The 19693-nt window shown below is 41.9% G+C and overlaps 1 protein-coding gene across 1 annotated transcript in view; it reads left to right on the top strand.

Annotated features, from left to right (window-relative positions):
• The window catches only part of map3k10 (mitogen-activated protein kinase kinase kinase 10), a 47554-nt gene extending 29581 nt beyond the window's left edge, over positions 1-17973 (top strand). The window contains exons 3-11 of the mRNA XM_038693375.1: positions 601-749; positions 4146-4321; positions 5079-5325; positions 6417-6539; positions 6632-6770; positions 7761-7873; positions 7993-8291; positions 13962-14496; positions 15930-17973. Coding sequence (XP_038549303.1) covers positions 601-749; positions 4146-4321; positions 5079-5325; positions 6417-6539; positions 6632-6770; positions 7761-7873; positions 7993-8291; positions 13962-14496; positions 15930-16330 — 2182 coding nt within the window. The 3' untranslated portion in view covers positions 16331-17973. The remainder of the gene's footprint in view (positions 1-600; positions 750-4145; positions 4322-5078; positions 5326-6416; positions 6540-6631; positions 6771-7760; positions 7874-7992; positions 8292-13961; positions 14497-15929) is intronic.
• Positions 17974-19693: the final 1720 nt, after the last annotated feature.

Here is a 19693-nt window from a genome sequence, read left to right on the forward strand (position 1 = left end):
TGATCTTAAACCCAAATGTCTTCAGTGAGCAACAAAAACAAAGGAATTTGCCTTACCGTTCCAATACTATTAGAGGGGACTATAAATTATATTATTGGATTAATATTACTGATGCATTCATGCAGCATTTTACTCTTGTAATTGTCAGATAAATGTGAAACACAAGTATAAAGTGGCATGAATAACTCAAGTAAACTAAACGAAAAGTACCCCACATTTGTACTTAAGTGCAATACTTATAAATAATATAAATAATGCAATAAATGTACTTAGTGGGCTCCACCACTGCTGTGTACATGTTTTTTCTTTGCATTCTGTTTTTAATCACAGATTTAAAAGACGTATCAGACTTTTCTTTGTCGTTGAAAATGTTGACAATCTGCCTGTAACGGAATTATTTCCTGTCACAACATCACGTGTTGTGTAGAGTCTCATGTAGAGTTTGCTCATGTGTCATGACTTAAGTATTAAACTGTGTCTCTGTCGCTGATAGGATGTAGTCATTATCATCCAGTTCAAGGATAGTTTTTTTGGCGTCAGATGTGACCTTAAAACGTGGCATTTTCTTTGTGTGTCTTCTCTCTGTGTCCCTTGTCACAGTTTTGGTGTGTTGCTGTGGGAGCTGCTGACCGGCGAGGTTCCCTACCGGGAGATAGACGCTCTGGCGGTAGCTTATGGTGTTGCAATGAACAAGCTAACACTGCCCATCCCTTCAACGTGCCCTGAACCTTTTGCTCAGCTGCTGGGAGGTAAGCAGCCTGACCAACTGGACCAAAGAATAATAAGTTAATACTTCTGTCATTGAGGAGAAAGTGATTTTTAAGTTGTGTCAGGAAGGTCCCACAGTGAAAACAGCTTGACAGTTTTTTGATTGGCTCGCCTTGGGGCTTCCTCCTGCTTGTGTCACTTGTCCGATTCATTCACGGCAAGTTTTGCTTTGTGTGCTTTTTATTTTGGGACTGTACATCAGTCATCAAATATGACCTTTGGGTGTTTACATCCACATTTATACTAAGATGCTGTAACCTCATTCGACTTGTTGAGTTCATGGTTGATGATTTTTAAACCTTTTTGTTCTGCACCTGGGTGCTGAGAAGAAGAGAGAAAATGGATGAAGACCGTCCAAACTGTTACGGTGCTGTGGTGTGGGGACAGAGAGGACCCAAATGCAATGCTCAGATAGGCAGGTTTTATTGGGGGGAAAAAGGGGTTGAGGGACTGTAGGGACGGTAGTCCGAGGGAAAGGGGCAGGTGAGCAAGCCCAGCTGACTGACTGGAGACGAGGGTGAGTGAACCTGGGGGGAGACAAACAGAAGGACAGGGTTAGTGACACAGGGAAGAACCAAGAGCTGGAGAAATTAGAGAATTTACTGAGATTTCAGGAGCTTGAGAGAACTTGCGGCACCGGGTTAGGAGCAACGATGATCAAGCAGGGGTTGACTGGAGAGTACTGGCAGAGAAGGAGTTGATTGCTGGCAGGTGTGGCAGGCGGAGGAGGTGGCTGACGAGGTGCAGGTGCGGGTCGTTGGCTGTGCTCAGGAGCGGAGGGAGAGAGAAAGAGAGGGAGCACACACGGGCAAGGAGACACAGGGAGGCAGGCAGATTACAGAGAAAACCAGGGAAAAAACAGAATCGCATACAAAAAAGAGAGAAAACCAGGACTCTCACCATCAGCCGGGCTGCCACCACAACACGAACAGCTTCATTAAGTTGCTTTTTATATACCCATATGAGGTCCTGGCCTGAACTCCCCTGGGCCGGATATCTCCTTTTCACCCTGCAAATAATCCTGAAAGCACTCTGTTAACAGTGGTAGAGTATTAACTGGCTCTTGTTTCACAGTTCAGGTCATCTGTGTTTAAACACACACCTGCCTTATGTCCAAATTGCCTTAATGTGCTTACTCCTAAGCTACTATGCCAGTTTTACGTCTAATGTATGAAAAAAGGTAGCTGTTTCTCAAACTGTCAGCCCAGCAGCCAACTTCAGTCACCTCCCTCCACTTCCTTCCCAATCGGCTCCTAAAGCTCTTTTTCTTCTCACCCCCCCCTCACTCCACTTCATCTTATCCATGTTCATCCGTTAATCTCTCCTTTCACATCCCTCGCTGCTCTCACTCTGTTTACTCCTGTCATCGTCTCACTTTCATCTCCTCTCCTTCCATCTTTATCCACATACTCTTTATGCTAATTTGAGTCAACTAATAAATAAGTGTTACCTGCTATAAACTCAATTTCAGCCTGTGAAATAGCTCTCTGGTTGCACTTTGTACTTTGCCTTTGTCGATGCTTTTCTTAGCATAAATTGCGTGTTTTGGTTAATGGTTATGGCTGTGGTTCAGTGTTGTAGAGACAGTACTGATCAGAGTATGGCTCAGCAGATTACTGTAGGTGTGCACCATGTTTCTGCAATACCGTCAGTCAGGGTTTGGCTCATGATGGTTGCCATATGCTGTCCCATCTTGCTCACTTCCACTTCTGTTGTTGCCTTCTCTACTGCCAAAAATATACCCAGACCAAAAATTCAGGATTGAGTCCTCTCTAAATTGTATTGATAACCTGACTGTATGATATAAGAAAAGATTTATTGAGCCTTTATTGATTCCCACTGGGGAAATCCAGGTGTTCATCACAAGGACAGAAATAAGTGCAGATACATAGAGAAAAGTAAAATATAAATAATAATAAAAAAGAACAGAAATAAAAATATAAACTATACAAGCACATATAATGATGATTATGTAATTATACTTAGCGTAAATCCCCCGAAAAGACTAAAATCAACAATGAATATTACTGTTATAACTCCTTAATCTGTGCTATAGACCTTCATTGTTCTCCACAAACTATTAAAAACACATCATTGAGTCGCACTGCTGCACCTGGTGACAAGTTCCTTCATTATGAACACACACACTAGTTTATTTTGAGTTGATTCCACATACAGTACACCGTCCTGCTGCTGTAAATACTCACTAGAGCCCCAAATGTGTATTAATCCGCTGCTGAAAATAGTCCCCAACAAATGCACTATTTACTCTTCTTTGAGTAGAATATGCTATAAACTGCATTTCTACTACTTTTAGGAAATTACTGAGCATTTTTTTCAAAAAGAAACTAAATGGTTGCGACCTGCTTTTAAGATTTAGGTTTCTAGTATGAAGGAATTCGCTACGGGCTGAGTGCTACAGACAGTGTAGGGAAATCAGAAAGATCATCTTTTCATGAGATTTGTTAATAGGGCTGCAACTAACGATCAATTTCATTATCAATTAATCTGATGATAATAGTCTTGATTAATTGATTAGTTGTTTGGTCCATAAACTGTCAGAAAATGGTGAAAAATGTCGATCAGTGTTTCCCAAAGCCCAAGATGTCGTCCGCAAATGTCTTGTTGTGTCAACAACCCAAATATATTAAGTTTACTGTCAAAGAGGAGTAAAGAAACCAGCAAATATTCACATGTGAGATGCTGAAATCACAGGATTTTTACTTATTTTCCTACAACATGACTCAAAACAATTAATTGATTATCAAAACAGTTGCCATTTAATTTAATAGTTGACAACTAATTGATTAATTGACTAATCGCTGCAGCTCTATTTGTTAACAATAAGAAAAACATAGAAGTCTGCTGAAACTGCCTCAGTGCAGTCTTCCAGGTAGTGTGTGGTTATTGACAACTAAAATGCCTTTTTATGGAGGCCAGTGTGAGCTGTAAACTTGGTGTTTTGTGAATGGAAACTGGTGTGCACCATGTTTGTGGATAGAGTGACCGTAGAAGAAGATCGCCATATAAATAAAAACACAGTCATTGCAAAGTCAGTTGTTTCAGAAAAAATAGTTATTTTTTGCAAAATATAAAGGTGCTTTATTATTTTATATTTAGTTCATGTATTTGTTTTACTCCTCTGGAGGTTGAAAGCAACCTCGTGACAAAAGCATCTGCTAAATGAATGTAATGTAATGAAACCATCACACAAACTTACAATAGTAATGACATGTTTGCTTGTGATTTTATTTATACGACTGTATAACATCTGATCAGGGCTATAAAATACATAATATATGACACTAACCCTAGTTACTGTACTGCAAATCAGAGAGTTACTTGAGTGTCTTTCCGTCTTGTTTCTTGCCCCTCAGAGTGTTGGAGCCCGAACCCCCGCAGCAGGCCGTCCTTCACCAGCATCCTGAGGCGGCTGCTGGCCATCGAGCAGTCAGCCATGTTTCAGATGCCTCTGGAGTCCTTTCACTCCTTACAAGAAGACTGGCGGCTGGAGATCCAGCAGATGTTTGACGAGCTTCGGGCCAAAGAGAAGGTGAGAAATCTGAAAACACAGGTCCAGTCAGGTCTCATGAACTCTGGAAACACATTTCTGCTATAATATTCTGGCTTTAGGTTGAAAGGCAAAAGGTACAAAGTTTTCAGAGGTGAATGAATTATTAGTTGAATACTGTAAGGTTTGGGTTTTAAAAACTGTCACTGAACTTAACCAAAAAGGTAAAAGTTGTAATTCTGAGGCCTTTTATTTGAGTTTTTTTTAGCAGATAATTTCATATGGAGGCTGGGAGGAATCTCACCATTTTACTGTCTGAGGTGTTTCTGCAAATTAGAATTACCTTAGCAGCAAGTCTGTTGCCAGAAGAGGTGTTAGAAGAGGTGCTGCTGTGCTAATAACCTCTTCCTCCTCTTCTCTCCTCCACATTCCCTCACAACCTCTTTTTCCACTCCTGCCCTTTTCTCTCCTCTCTTTCGAACTTCTTCCTCTACTCTGCTCTTCCTCTTCTCTTCCTCTCCTTCTTCCTCTCTTCTCCTCTTCCCTTTTTGCACTCCTCACCTTCTGCTATCCTCTCCTCTGCTCCTCTTCCTCTCTTCCCCTCTTCTCTCCTTCTTCCTCTTCTCTCCTCTTCCTCTTCTTTCCCCTTTTACACTCCTCATCCTTTTAATCCTATCTACTTCTTCCTCTGCTCTCCTTTCCTCTCACCTCATCCTTTTCCTGTTCACTTCTTCCTCTACTCCCCTCTCCTCCTCATCCTCTCTTCCTCTCCTTCTCACTCTTCCTCTCCTCTCTCCAGGAGTTGAGGTCTTGGGAGGAGGCGTTGGCTCGGGCAGCCGAGGAGCAGCGGGAGCAGGAGGAGCAGCTTAGGAGGAGAGAGCAGGAGCTGGCGGAGAGGGAGATTGACATTGTGGAGCGAGAGCTGAACATCATCATCCACCAGGTGTACCAGGAGAAACCCAGCGTCAAGAAGAGAAAGGGCCACTTTAAGAAGAGCAGATTACTGAAGCTGGGCCGAGACGGCAACTGTATCAGCCTGCCCTCTGGTGGGTGGAGGGAGGAACTGCAGTCAGATCGGTCACTAGTTTTAAACTGATGAATCAGGTGCACAAAACTGGCAGAGCTCCCAGTTTGATGCTATTTCATGTTACATGGCGTTTTTGGAAAATTAAGACGTAGACAGCACTAGTAATAAAGTTCTACACCGGTAAACTGTGAAGTCGATGTGACTTCAATCAACTTTATTTTGAAGAGAGGGATAAACAGACACCGTCTCCACTGAGTTCATTTTATAATCAGTGTTTTGTTCGTTTTTTTTTTAGGCAAGTGTGGTTGGTGATGAAATTAAGTTATTGTACCTTAGTGTGCCATCACCCTTTCCTTAAAATATGTCACTGCCATGACTAGCACCTAATTTTTGACAACTCATATTCATTGTGTTTAAACAGTTTTAGATTTGTACCATTTTATTTGAAAATTTGACAAGATCAATTTAGAAGCATGTATATTTGTGAAGCTAACAAATAAACAAAAACATGGACATCGGAAAAGAATAAATTTTCTGTCGGTCTGCTAATTGATCAATGGATTTTATGGATCAATGGATTCAGCATCAGTTTCTTAATCCCCAGAATTGTATGTAAGACGTCCACAGTATACAAGAAAGAAACTTAATTTCTTCCAAGTGAAATTGTTGTACAGCAGTTGCAGTACAAAGTAGGAAAGTACACATAAAATATACATTAACAAATATCAATAAGGTGCAAATCTAAATGTACATGATTCCAGAAATGTAAACAGGTTCACGGGATCATAAAATACGGTTCTAATCCAAAATATGTTATATCTCTGTTTCATGAAAATGTTTCTCCAATATAGTGGTGACATTGTATTTTCAATTGTCTTTTTAAAAATGATATTCTTTTGGATATTCTAGGCTTTTATTAGAGAGACACAGTATAGAGCTGACAGGAAATCAGGGGAGAGAGAGAAGGGGCACCTTAACGCCGTGGACACCAGGGCACCTCTGGGATTAAATCTGATTTGTGTTGAAGCTCATACTAGGCTGTGTGTTCCCAAAGTTAGTAATTATGTAAATGTCTGATAAATGTAAACACCTGTTCTTGCTCACCTGCAGGCTTTGAGCACAAGATCACAGTTCAGGCGTCTCCCAGTGTGGACAAGAGGAAGACCCAGGGGAGCGAGAGCACCACCCCGCCTGCCAGCCCGGGGGTCATACCCCGATTGAGAGCCATAAGATGTGAGCGCAAACACCCAAAAGTCAGACTGCGTCCTGCTTGAGAGGAAGTGAATGTTTTCTGAATGTTCATACTGTCTGTACCTGTCTCCCAGTGACACCGAGCGACGGCAGTAAGACGTGGGGTCGCAGTGCTGTGTGTAAGAAGGAAGACCTGTCGGCCACCAAGAAGAAAGGCCGCACCTGGGGACCGAGCTCCACCCACCAGAAAGAGAGGGTCGGCGGGGAGGAAAAGTATATGCACAGTTTGTTTACACACCAGTTATGAATGTAAAATCCTACCTGGTAAAGTCTGTTTTTTACCTTTTCGTATTAAAACATTTATGATAAATGATGACAGCAACGTGTCAGGATGAATGGGTCTGAAAGCTGTACACTGTAAAAGTTAAATTATACGTTATTGAAATTGGCAGTGGTGGAAGTAGTATAAAGAGTCTTTACTTAAGTAAAACTACTAATACAATAATTGTAAAAACACTCCGTTACAAGTAAAAATCCTGTGTTGAAAATGTTACTTGAGAAAAAGTATGTAAGGGGCATCCCTCCTGAAAACTCATCTCTTCTGAGAAAAGCAGCAAATCTTCACAGATGTTTAGTTTTCTGTCAGTCGACTAATTGATTAAATGACCATACGTAATCAGCTGTACTTCTGTTAAACTGTTGGGTAGTTTAATAAAAAAAAAACGTTGTCAGATAAATGTAGTGATTTAAAAAGTACAAAATTTCCCTCTGAGATGTAGCGGAGCGGAAGTGTATAGTGGCCTCAAATGTGTACTTTTAAGTAAAATGCTTTTTGTATGGATCTGTCTATTTAATTAACAGCAGGTTAGCTGTGGAACAAACAAATCTCTCTTTGTGTATAGATTTTAATCTGTAATTTCTAAAACAGAATATCAGTGTTTCCTAGAAAGAGGTTAAATGTCATGCAACACAAAACAACAGTGACAAAGTTTGTTTTGTGTTCACCCTTTGAGAGAACAGTTATCTCACAGGTGAGAAGAAACTGCTTTTTCTTATATTTTTCTGGACAGATTATTGCTCATAGCTTCGTAACACTGAGAAACAAAACCTTTCAGTCAATAACTCATTACAGTCTGTCAGCAGATCTATTTTGTTTGATGGCTGTCCCCATAAGACATGAACCTTTTTGATAGCACTTAGTTACTTTATGTTTTAGAAATGAGTCCTGATTTGGTGTCTGGACATCATTTTATCTGTTTGCAGACTGAAATCACTGGGTGAGGGATCTAAGGTTTGGTCCTCCAGTGCACCAAATCTGGGCAAGTCCCCCAAACATGCACCCATGACTGCTGGCTTCTCCAGCCTCAACGAAATGGGTGAGTCTTTTTATTATTATTATTTTCTTTTTATTGTGAGCTGTGCATCACTAACTTAGAGACAAGAATGAACCCCATCTAAACCCTTTTTTATTTCCTTTCTTTTCTCTCTTGAACAGAGGAGTGCGGTGAGTTTGAAGAGTCACCAGGATCCTTACTGCCCTCAGATGCTAGCAGTAACGGGGCTGTGGAGGACTCGGGGTCCCTGTGGGGCAGCCTGGGGCAAAACGCGGTGCCTGCTCTCGGTAATACAAGCTCCTGTCAGGGGCCCGGCGGGCTGGGGACAGGGGCGAGCTACCAGGACTCGCTCCGACGCTGCAGCCAGAGGAAGAAGAGTGACATGTTGCTGTTGGGTTGCGCCTCTCTGCTCGCTTCTGTTGCCCTCGGACAAGACCTGCTTCAGCTGGGAAAACTACAGGTGAGGAGACAGCAGAAAGAACTGAGAGAGAGAAAACTGTGTAAAACATCATGTGACTGCTTGAGCTTTCATTTACAAAACCTCAAGAGAAGGAACCACCGGGCCTTTACGAACAGGTCAATATTGCTTAAGTTTACCTTAAAGGAAAATTCTGTCTCTTTTCAGCCTCACTTTTATTCCTGTAAATCATAGAAATTACATGATAAAAATATAAATTAATTAATTAAAGTACCACAAGACTGCTTGGAACATATTTTGAACCAAACATACAAATATTCGACCTGTCCAGGGTGTACCATGCCTTTCGCCCGATGTCAGCTGGGGTAGGCTCCAGCCCCTGGTGACCCTGTACGTAGGATAAGCGGTTGATGATGGATGGATGGATGGATGGATAAAAATATTATGTTGTTTATAATATATCTCCAATATTATAAATAATATGGATTTTGAGAAACAGTCATATTGCGATTATTGTGGACAATATTGAGATTTGATAATAATGGAACAAATGGTACTATGAATCTACTTGCTTAGTTATCAAGGAATGCGTGAAATACTGACATTTTGAAATGTGTATTTCTCAACTTGAACAAAGTTAAACAATAAACAATATTTATAACAATAACCAGTAAAACAGATGTAAAACAGAACAAGGAGAGCGTGTTGCTCTACTTGAGGAGGCAGCTAGAAGCAGCAAATATTTGCACACTTGCACAGGCTCTATGTACATCTGTCCAATGCAGAGTCTCTATCCACAACCTGGAGGAGGAACTGTACATGAGTGTATTAAATAAAGAGCATAATGTTTAGTTAACAGTAGGCTATACTGTTAGTATAACTATAATACTACATTAATTATAATTTCTGTGGGTTGTTTTTATTTTTTAATCCTTGTGCAAGCAAAAGTCTCCACATCATTCTTTAATGCTAAGCCTTAACTGGTCAATAATCATATTGTTCAGCATTAAATAATGTCAAACTTTTATTAATGTCCTGCCTCATCCATGCGTATGATTGGTCAAACGAAAATAAAAGAAAAGTGATTGACAAGCACGTTGGCTCTGTGAAAAATTGAACATGTTGAACAACTAAATGCACCGATACACTAACGTTATTTGGCTAGAGAGCCAAACCCAAACCTTCCTTATCTTCTCCTCTCCGTCTGACCGCTTCAGCTGCTGCCGACGTCTCTCTGTCTCTGTCACAGAGCGACCAGAGCACCGGCATTTCTCTCAGTGCTCCTTGAGAGTCCAACTATGTTTTGAATGATTAGCGGCGGGGCGGGAAGGGGGGTTACGGTAGGTAGTTGTCCTAAAAGTTACTCGCACACTGCTCATAAATCTGTTTTCTCATTGCACAGGCTTATCTGTTTTTATGGGCACATGCGAGAGCCTGGTGTGGGCGGAGATAATGAGCAGACTGCAGCGCGCATAGAGAAGAGAGCGTCATGCACACCTTTTCTGTTTTATTAAATCACACACTTTTTGCAGTTATGTAGGCCTAATAGCACATGACGACATCGCTATTGCGATTACATTAATTGTGCAGCCCTAATAAATAATAGTAAGTGTATTGCTAATTCCCATGGATTCCCCTTACTGATATTTCCAATAAGAAGTAGTAAAAAACACAGCCAGTGAATATGGTCACGCAATTTCTTCTGCAGCTGTCAGATCAAATGAGATTTATTGTTGTTGTCAAGGAAGAGTAATCATTAAGGCACACGGAGTTGGTGGGAAAATGGAGTCAGAGGAAAGCATGGAGAGTGAAGCAGGAAAGGAAGTGGATACAAGAGATTGGTGGATAAGAAAAGAAAGAAGGATAGCCTAGTGTTTGAAGTGATGGTAGCCAAGGAAGAATCAGAATCAGAAATACTTTATTGATCCCCTAGGGGAAATTCTTTGTCACAATTGCACTTGTCAAAGGTAGATAGATAAAGAGTATATAAATATAATAGTATAAATATAAAAAAATAAAGACAAATATATTGGTGTGTGGGTATGTACAATATTTACATTATTAAGAATTATTATGGTGAACCAAAAAGGACTAGTGAATAAATAGCAACAGAGAATATTGCACATAATTATTAAACAGGTAATATTGGACAGAAAATAGATAATGAGGTCTAGTTTAATAACTGTGTCAGACACTTAAAGGGAGGAGTTATAGTTTGATGGCCACAGGCAGGAATGGCTTCCTGTGGCGCTCTGTGGTGCATTTTGGGGGAATGAGTCTTGCACTGAAAGTGCTCCTGTGTTTGATTAGTGCATCATGGAGTGGGTGGGCGACATTGTCCAAGATGACATGTAGTTTGGACAGCATCCTCCTCTCTGACACCACTCACAGAGAGTCCAGCTCCACCCCCACAACTTCACTGGCCTCGCGGATCAGTTTGTTTAGTCTGTTAGCATCCGCTACCCTCAACCTGCTGTCCCACCATGCAACAGCAAACAGGATAGCACTGGCCACCACAGACTCATAAAACATCCTCAGCCTCATCCTGCAGATGTTGAAGGACCTCAGTCTCCTCAGAAAATAGAGACGGCTTTGGCCCTTCCTGTAGAGGGCTTGCGTGTTCTTGGCCCAGTCCAGTTTATTGTCCATGTGCACTCCCAGGTATTTGTAATCCTCCACAATGTCCACATGGACCCCCTGGATGGAAACAGGGGTCACTGGTGCCTTGGCTCTCTTTAGATCCACAACCAGCTCTTTAGTCTTTGTCACGTTGAGCTGCAGATGGTTCTGCTCACACCGTGTGACAAAGTCCCCCACCACAGCTCTGTACTCCGCCTCGTCACCCTTGCTGATACATCCAACCACAGCAGAGTCATCAGAAAACTTCTGAAGATGGCAGGACTCTGTGTGGTAGTTGAAGTCTGTGGTGTAGATGGTGAAGAGGAAGGGAGAGAGGACAGTCCCCTGCGGGGCCCTGGTGTTGCTGACCATGCTGTCTGACACACAGTGTTGCAGGCGCACATACCGTGGTCTGCCAGTTAGTCAATAATCCAGGACACGAGGGGGGCATCCACCTGCATCGCTGTCAGCTTCTCACCCAGCAGGGCCGGCCAGATGGTGAAGTCAGCACTGGAGAAGTCAAAAAACATGACCCTCACAGTGCTCGCCGGCTTGTCCAGGTGGGCGTAGATGCGGTTGAGCAGGAATACGAGGGTGTCCTGAACTCCCAGTTGGGGCTGGTAAGCAAACTGGAGTGGGTCCAGAAGAACTGATGACAGGTATCAAGTTGGTGTGATAGCAGTGACAAGAACAGATGGGATCTTCAAGGATTCACACGAGGCTGGAAAGTTCGTCGGAGATAAACTTGGAGATGTTCGATCGATCAAAATAACAAGGAGTGGGATGGTTATCATTGACTATGTGTCAAGGCGGTACAGAGATCAGGCTTAGAGGATTAAAATGTACAAACATTATAGCAGTTTGAAATGCTTTCCACTCAGGTCAGAAATTAAAAAGAAAGGAGTAATAAGTGGTGTACCGCTGTCAGTGAAAGACGAAAAATTTCGGGGTATTGAAGGTGTATGTGAGGCGAGAAGAAAAGGAGGAAGGGAACAAAGTAATTTGGTATGTTTGACTTTTGAGGGAGATTTGCCAGAGAGGGTAGGCCTATATTTCTATGTATGTTACAGGAGGCCTTATGAAAGAGCAACATTAAGGTGCTTCTGTTGTCAGGAGTATGGACATGTGGCGGCAGTATGTACAGGAGTCAGAAGATGTGGGAGATGTGAGAAGAACAATTGTGAAAGAGAGGAGTGTGAAGAGAAGCAGGAAAAAATAAAGTGCATTCACTGTGTGGTAAATCACCGTGCGAGGTCAGCACAATTTCCGGAAAAATTAAGACAAACAAAAGTGAGTAAAATCAGAGCAGAAGTGGGTATATCATATGCCAAAACGAACAGGAGCCAAAATGGCAGGGAGTTGAGCGGAATATGATATGCATGGACAAGAAGCAAATTCTATCATTTATTGCTATGGTGGTTAATTGTGCTGTGGACAGAGAGGATCAATATGCTGTTGAATGCGGCAAGGAGATTCTTGGACATTGCAGACATATCAGGAGAAGAAATAGTCACCACGCTGAGGGAAGGATTTACACCATCTCAGACCTCTGAGTCATAGAACGGACAATGTATTGAATGGGAGTATTTTGGGTGGGCACTGTAAATTCCTTGCACTGGGAAACTAATTCTTTCAGTAGATGGCGGTAATGCAACAATTTGGATGCCAACTGCCATGAAACCACAAAGAAGAAGAAGAGTAATTATTCAATAGTAGTAATTTGGGGCAGCAAGTTATGTCTGTTTAAGTAAATAAAATTGAGTGGAAGATACCATGCAATGCCAGGGCACTCCCAGTACATCAACAATTAAGTACCAACGTGGTCAGTTTTCTGGGCGTAAAATAGATTTTATACTTGAAAATTTTCATGTAAAATGTAAGTTTATTTTGAAAGCTTTAGGAGGCTTGCGCTGCTTGCATCAGCATATGTTGTTTTGCTGGAGCCAGACAGTTGAAAGATGCAGTAAGTTTACATTTAAGTATCAAGCGTTTTTCAGAGCTGCTCACAAATGCTATGACTGCTCATAACAATAATATATGATATGTAAAATAAATACGCACACAAAACAATTCAGTACACTGTTTCCAAACATAAACAAACCAAATCTTTATTACCAAATGTAACATTGCTGAAATAAACTGACTACCACAGAAACACAAACAATAGCAAAATAAAAAATATTTTTATGTCACATATGGAACAACATGTTCTGCAAAATGCAAATATACAGTTTATTATTTTTTGCAGTATGTAAGTAAAGTTAGCTGATATTTCAGGTTTATAGTTTTTAGTTTTCTTTCTGGGACTGATCGCGTCTAAACTGGAGCAGTCGTCATTTCCACTCAACTCTCTCTGGTTATCGCTCGTTATCTCGCCAGTATTTGAAGTGTTATTGTTTTTTATTTGTTTTTATTGGGTCTTTTTATTTGCATTTATTTACAAGCCTGTCTGCAAACAAAAAATCCCTTACAGGATAATAAAGAATATTCATTCACACATACCTTACTCCTTTTATCAGGTAATGTCCCTGTTTAAACAAACAGCTTCGTCTTGCTCACAGAGACACTTACATCCAGTAAAATATATATAATTTAAATATTTCCAACAGGATAACGCACCATGTGTTAGTCATAGCAGGAACCTGACAGTGATGTGTTTCAACTCAGCTGCGCAGTCTCCAGATCTCAGACTAATAGATCACCTTTTGGATGAGATGAAATGGGATGAATGAGCTGCCAAATTATCAACAGGAAATGTGCGATGCTGTTGAGTCAGCATGGACTGAGGTCTACGTGGATGGTTTCCAGCACCTTGTTAATTCTGTGAAGATCTCTTTGAAGATTTTCAACCAGTCACCAAAGGTCTAGATACAGAGTAAACACAGGAGAGGATCAATAAAAGTAATAATTGGGATGTATTCTTTTGCTGTAGCGCCTTTAGTAGGGTGATGAATTGATTATCAAAGAAGTAATACAGCAGGTGAAATGACCCCAGCTGTTCACTGTGTTCTTGTTTTCCAGCTGAATTTATTTCAGTAAGACTACTTCTCAGTGGCCTCACAGCTTGTTTTTGTGACATGATGTTTTTGGCAGGTGCTTCAGGATGAGCAGGAACTCAGAGAGGAGCAGCCTAAGAAGAAGGAGGGCCTCTTCCAGCGGACGGGACGTTTCCGTCGCAGCACCTCTCCGCCCAGCCGAAACCTCTCCCTCTCCCTCTCGAGACATCACGACTCAGCACTCCCCTGCATGGACCCATCTCCCTCTGTCACACTCCTTTCTTTGTCCTCTCTGTCTGACTGCAACTCCACAAAGTCCCTCCTTCCCTCCGACCCAGACGAGTACCCCCTGACCCCGGTGACAGGGGTCAAAACACCGGTGGCACCACCAGCTCCTGCCCTCAACCCGCTCTTGGACCTGCGGGCGGAGAGCTTCAAGAAGGAGCCCAACCAGTCGCTCACACCCACCCATGTGTCTGCAGCCATGGCCCTGAACAGAGGACACCGACGGACCCCGTCAGATGGGGCGATACGACCCAGAGCCCAAACTCTGGGACATCACAGGACGCCGTCAGATGGAAGCATGCCCATGCCTCCTCCACCGGGAGCACCACACAGGACTACTAACAAAGGTACAGTGATAAATCATTTAAAACATACAATGTTAAAGGAACATATGATGGATTTTTGCCACTTTACCAACAAGATTAAGAGTTTGCAGCCGAGATACACTACCAGTCAAAAGTTGGGGGTCACTTGTTTTTGAAAGAAAAGCATATTTTTTGTCCATAAAAATAAATTTAACTTACTCATAAATAGTGTAGACATTGTTAATGTTGTAAATGATTGTTGTTGCTGCAAACGGTTGATTTGTAATGGAAAATCTACAGAGGCCCATTATTAGCAACCATCAGCCCTGTGCTCCAACGGCATGTTGTGTTTTGCTAAAGGTGATCATTTTAAAAGGCTAAGTGATCGTTAGAAAATCCTTTTGCAATCATGGTAGCACAGCTCAACACCAGCCTTCTTTAGACTAGCTGAGTATCTGGAGCATCAGCAGTTGTGGGTTCCATTACAGGCTCAAAATGACCAGAAACAAAGAGCTTTCTTCTGAAACTCACCAGACTGTTCTTGTTCGGAGAAAAGAAGGCTATTCCATGCGAGAAATTGCGATGCTGTGTACTAATCCCTTCACAGAACAGCGCAAACTAGTTTGAGAAAAGATGCCTCACAGGTCCTAAACTGGCAGCGGCATTAAAAAGTACCCGGAAACACCAGTCTCAACATCAGCAATGAAGAGGCGACTCCAAGATGCTGGCCTTCTAGGGAGAGTGGCAAAGGAAAAGCCATATAAACAAAAGATTCAGCCCCCTTTACAACATTAACAATGTGTACAATGTTTTTCTGATCAATTTGATGTTATTTTAATGGCCATTGCTTTTCTATTCAAAACAAGGAATTTTCCAAGTGACCCCAAACTTTTGAACGGTAGTGTTCTTCATTGGATTAGTGAACACATAGATGATGGTGCCAGCTGTTGAAAAGGAAAGTTTAACTACAATTCATCCAATATTTGTTCCATTCTTTACATCATCTCTTTTACAGGAGCAAGCCGGACAAAATGGCAGCTTAATTTAAATAGTGAATAGAGAACACACACAGTCACATGGGATCACACACATGCAATGTCTATGAAGAACATTCACAAGAAGGGACAATAAAGTACAACCTGAAAGACATGAAAGAAATCACATTCTTGCCATGAAGAAAAGAATTGATTTCTTTCCTTCCGGTCAGCCATTAAATCAATTCACACCAGTAGTATATTAAACCTTGCTTGATAGAGCTTTAGATAACCCACTACAGGCGTCATGGTACCTCTGTTTATTTATATAGGTCAAAGTTGGGCCGCAACTGAGAGCCCTTCCCTTTTGGTGTGTTCAAGGTGCTGATACGGGAGGAAGTAAATAATTCTTCATCAACCAAAAGACATTAAGGTCATTTTTGCTTGAACAATGACAATGAAATACTTTTTTTGCATTCTTCTCTCTCTCTCATTATTCAGGTACACAAGACACCCTGAACATCCCCCGCCTCCCCGACCCCTCCACCCTCTTCCCAGTCCCACATCGGCGTAAAGCCCCCGCTCCGCCGATCCCTGACCCGGATCCTCTCTGCCTCGTCAGCCCCCTGGAGAGACCCAAGACGCTGGAGTTTGCCCCCCGGCCGCGGCCCACCCCTGTCAGGATGAGAGCCGACCCCTGGAAGCTGGGCTCTCTCTCCCGGACCCTCAGCTCGTCGCCAGGCAGCAGCTGCGACAGCCCCCTCGGTTCAGGGGACAGCAGCGCCAGCACCGCACGACCCAACCTGATGGACATGGACGTGGAGGGCCAGAGTGCGGACCCCACTGTACCTCTGTGTGGACAGCGGCAGCCTGCCACTCTTTGTGGACAACAATACTCGTAGGGACAAACGGCAAGTGGACATTTCCAAGTCTACAGTTTTGTGTTCAAACTTGCTCCAGGACGTTAGAGCATGGGCTGAATACAGAATGAGTACTGATGTCTGAGCCGAACAAAGTGCACTCGATGAAGTTTGGAAAAACATCCCACTTGTCATGTTTTAGGCACTTACAGAAAGCCGTTCGTCCCACGTGCCCCTTTAGTGTCCTAATGAGGTGTGAAAGCCTTTCCCTGATAGCGCTCTCTAACCTGCACGACACCGAGGGTCCTAGAGGCCTTTTAAAAGCCTTGTAGTGTGCTCACCACCTACCTTACCCAACACTTCTCTCCACCTGCTTCTTAGTGCGTCATGACCAGTCATTTCCTACGAGACTCACAACCTTCAAAAGCCATTCAATTACTTAAAAGGCCACTTTCTGACTTGTTGACTAAATGTTCATTTCTACCCATCTGCTTGTGCTTTTGCCTGTCCAATTTCTGCTTGCATCTGTTCAGTCTCTCACATAAAGAAAAAAATCACATTTCACCAAAACATTCATTGCTTCAGGAGTGTTTCCCAGACAAAAAGCTGGAGCTGGACTATTTGAAATTCTTAATAGTGAGTGTACTTGTTCTTATTTTGCACGCCGTTCGTTCTGCCGGTGCACAAACATCTTCCATAAACTCTCCTTCATCCTCACGTTGTTGTCTCTCTGTGCGGGGTGATCGTCCCGTCGTTCCCTCCAAGACTAGCCTTTTTTCTGACTGCACTGGTGGACTGCTTACACCCTCAACCTTGTCCAGTAAAAAACAGAGTTTATATTCTCAGTGCTTGCACCCACCACTACCACTACCTGTTAGCAAACAACATGCTTTTGTCTTGGTTTGGCAGACCAGGTGTGTTAATCTCTGTGTGAATGTGTATATATCGCTGTACAAGTGTGGAGTGTTTTTATTTAAATTTTATTATTTTTTATTTTGTTGACAAAAACATTCCTCACTAGCGGTCAGTAGCACTCTGTACTATATGGATCCCGGTCATGCCACTGAAATGGACCAGAAAGAAGAAAACACTGCAGAATAATGACTTCAACGTTGACCTCATGTTCATGTTGGACCGCTTAATATTTTCCTCTGACCTCTTGTATTCAACATCAGTGGCACTTTAGGAGCCATGTTGTGCAACTAGTTAGTCTCTCAGTGGACGAGTGGACTCTAGTCACGGCTGACAAATCAACCCTTATCTGCGGAGTTGTTTTCGCACAGTGGACAGTTCATCTTGGCTGCAGGTGGCATTTACTTGACAGTGCGCATTTCTCTAAGTGAGTGTGTGTGTGTGTGTGTGTGTGTGTGTGAATATGCGTGTGTGTTATTTGTATGGGATGATGACAATCCCATCTGTAGAGTGAGCCCAAACTCATTCTCCTCGTGTGGTTAAGGACACTGAGTATTTATTAAATTTATTGTTATTAATGGAAAGGATTCCTTATTGTTATTACGATGCTCTCCCTGTATATATTTGTTAATATAACAGGAAAAAACAAGAACCAACTGCTTACTGAAACGTCCATGCTGTCTCCAGTCTCAACCTGTGACATTTCTGGGTTCATTGAGGAATAAGTGCGAAATGTGATGAGTGAGAGACGAATAAAAAAGAAAAGAAAGATGCTTCACTGTCAGTTCTATATACATTTTTTAAAAATCCATCCATTATATCCATGAGGTAATCCCACAGAACTTCATCAGATCATATAATATCTGAGCAATGATCGAAGAAGTACTCAGAGCCTTTACTTATGTAAAAGTAGCGATACACAAATGTAAAAATACTTACTTACAAGCAAAAGGAATGAATTTAAAATCCTACTTCAGTAAAAGTAAGGAAGTATTATCAACAAAATGTACTCAGAGTATCAAAAGTACTCGTTCTGCAGTAGAATGGCCCCTTGACTGATTTATATAGGACATCATTAGATTAATTCTGATGAGTCAGTGTTTTAGCATGATACTGTTGTAGCTACTCGAGGTGAAGCTTGTAACCCTTCAATGGTTCACAAGACAGATTTGAGGGGTCGTGAGGTGATTGATGGAAGGAAAGAAGAAAAAACTCTTCTGCTACCCAAATTTATCTTAAAGAATTTCACTTTTCTGTAATGTTTAATGACAATATTTCCTTCATGAGCCTTGAACATTTATTTGAATTAAGCTATCTGAGAAATAAACAAATCATAGTCAGCTGAAACATGACAGGTCACAGGCCAAAAAGGTTGTAAACAACTGCTTAAGTCTTTAACAATGAGTTGTATTACATGGGTTTATTGTATGTTTTTCAATATAAAATCTTATTCTGCAAAGCAACTACAGCTGTCACATAAATGTAGTGAAGTACAAAGTACAGCACTTGAGTAAATGTACACTAATGGATGTCATGTTGTTGCTGTTTCAGGAACACTTTGATTATCTGCGTGTACCAGCAGAGACAAAGGCGACTGCAGTAGCAGACAAAATCCTCTAGGTGTCATCACAGTTTGCTATGATGTCACATTATTTCTAAGTCTGCCGTTTTTCCTCATGTAATGAATTCCTATAGCCGCTCTCTGATACTGCAGTTACCATAAAAAGGCAGATGAAGGTTCACTCAAGTGTTCAATGCCATCAGCTGAGATTTTAGGATTCAATTTGAGATGTTAGGGCTAAAATAAATCTTCTAAATCCAAAACAAAATTTGATATTTTACACCGACATGACAACCTTTGGATGCAAATATGGATCCAGGCACATGCGGCGTCTACTTATGATACAAACACACACACAAATCCTCACACACACCACTCTACTGTTGTCTGCGAGTGTGACCGATCAAACACCTTTCCAGACGCCAGCCAGTTACCTAGCAACCCCTCTTCACTTCTATGGCGATGCTATTAAAAGCAACAACAAATGAAAAAGGGGAAAAAGGGGGATGATGGGCCTGAAAATGAAGTGAAGAGAGAGGGAGGTGTTAAAGAGCCAGCATACAGGATTCTGTTTGGTAGAAAGAGAGGGGAGAATCTGTCACCTTCTCCGTCTTTCCCTTCATGGTTTCCCCAACAGTTTTCACCATATTTCCTGCGGTGTATCCTTTTTCCTTTGTTTCATCGTGTCATATTTTGAAAAGGAGGAGATTCTGGTGGTGATAGTGATGTAGATGATGAGGAGAGAAGAGAGACAGAAAGAGGAGAGGTATACAAAGTTATACAAATGTGTGTGTTTGTGTTCACTTTTGAAGCAAGCAACTCTCCAGATTGCCTGCCAGTTGGCGTGTCCTCAGATCTGCACAAGCACTCTGTTTGTCTTTCTTTATCAGATCATTAAACCATGAAGGAAGTTGTATTGTAAAAGAATCTGT

This window comes from Micropterus salmoides, unplaced genomic scaffold, assembly GCF_014851395.1.
Source record: "Micropterus salmoides isolate LMB-PRFRI ecotype aquatic unplaced genomic scaffold, ASM1485139v1 Ms_hic_scaffold_3, whole genome shotgun sequence".
Taxonomy (NCBI): Eukaryota; Metazoa; Chordata; class Actinopteri; order Centrarchiformes; family Centrarchidae; genus Micropterus; species Micropterus salmoides.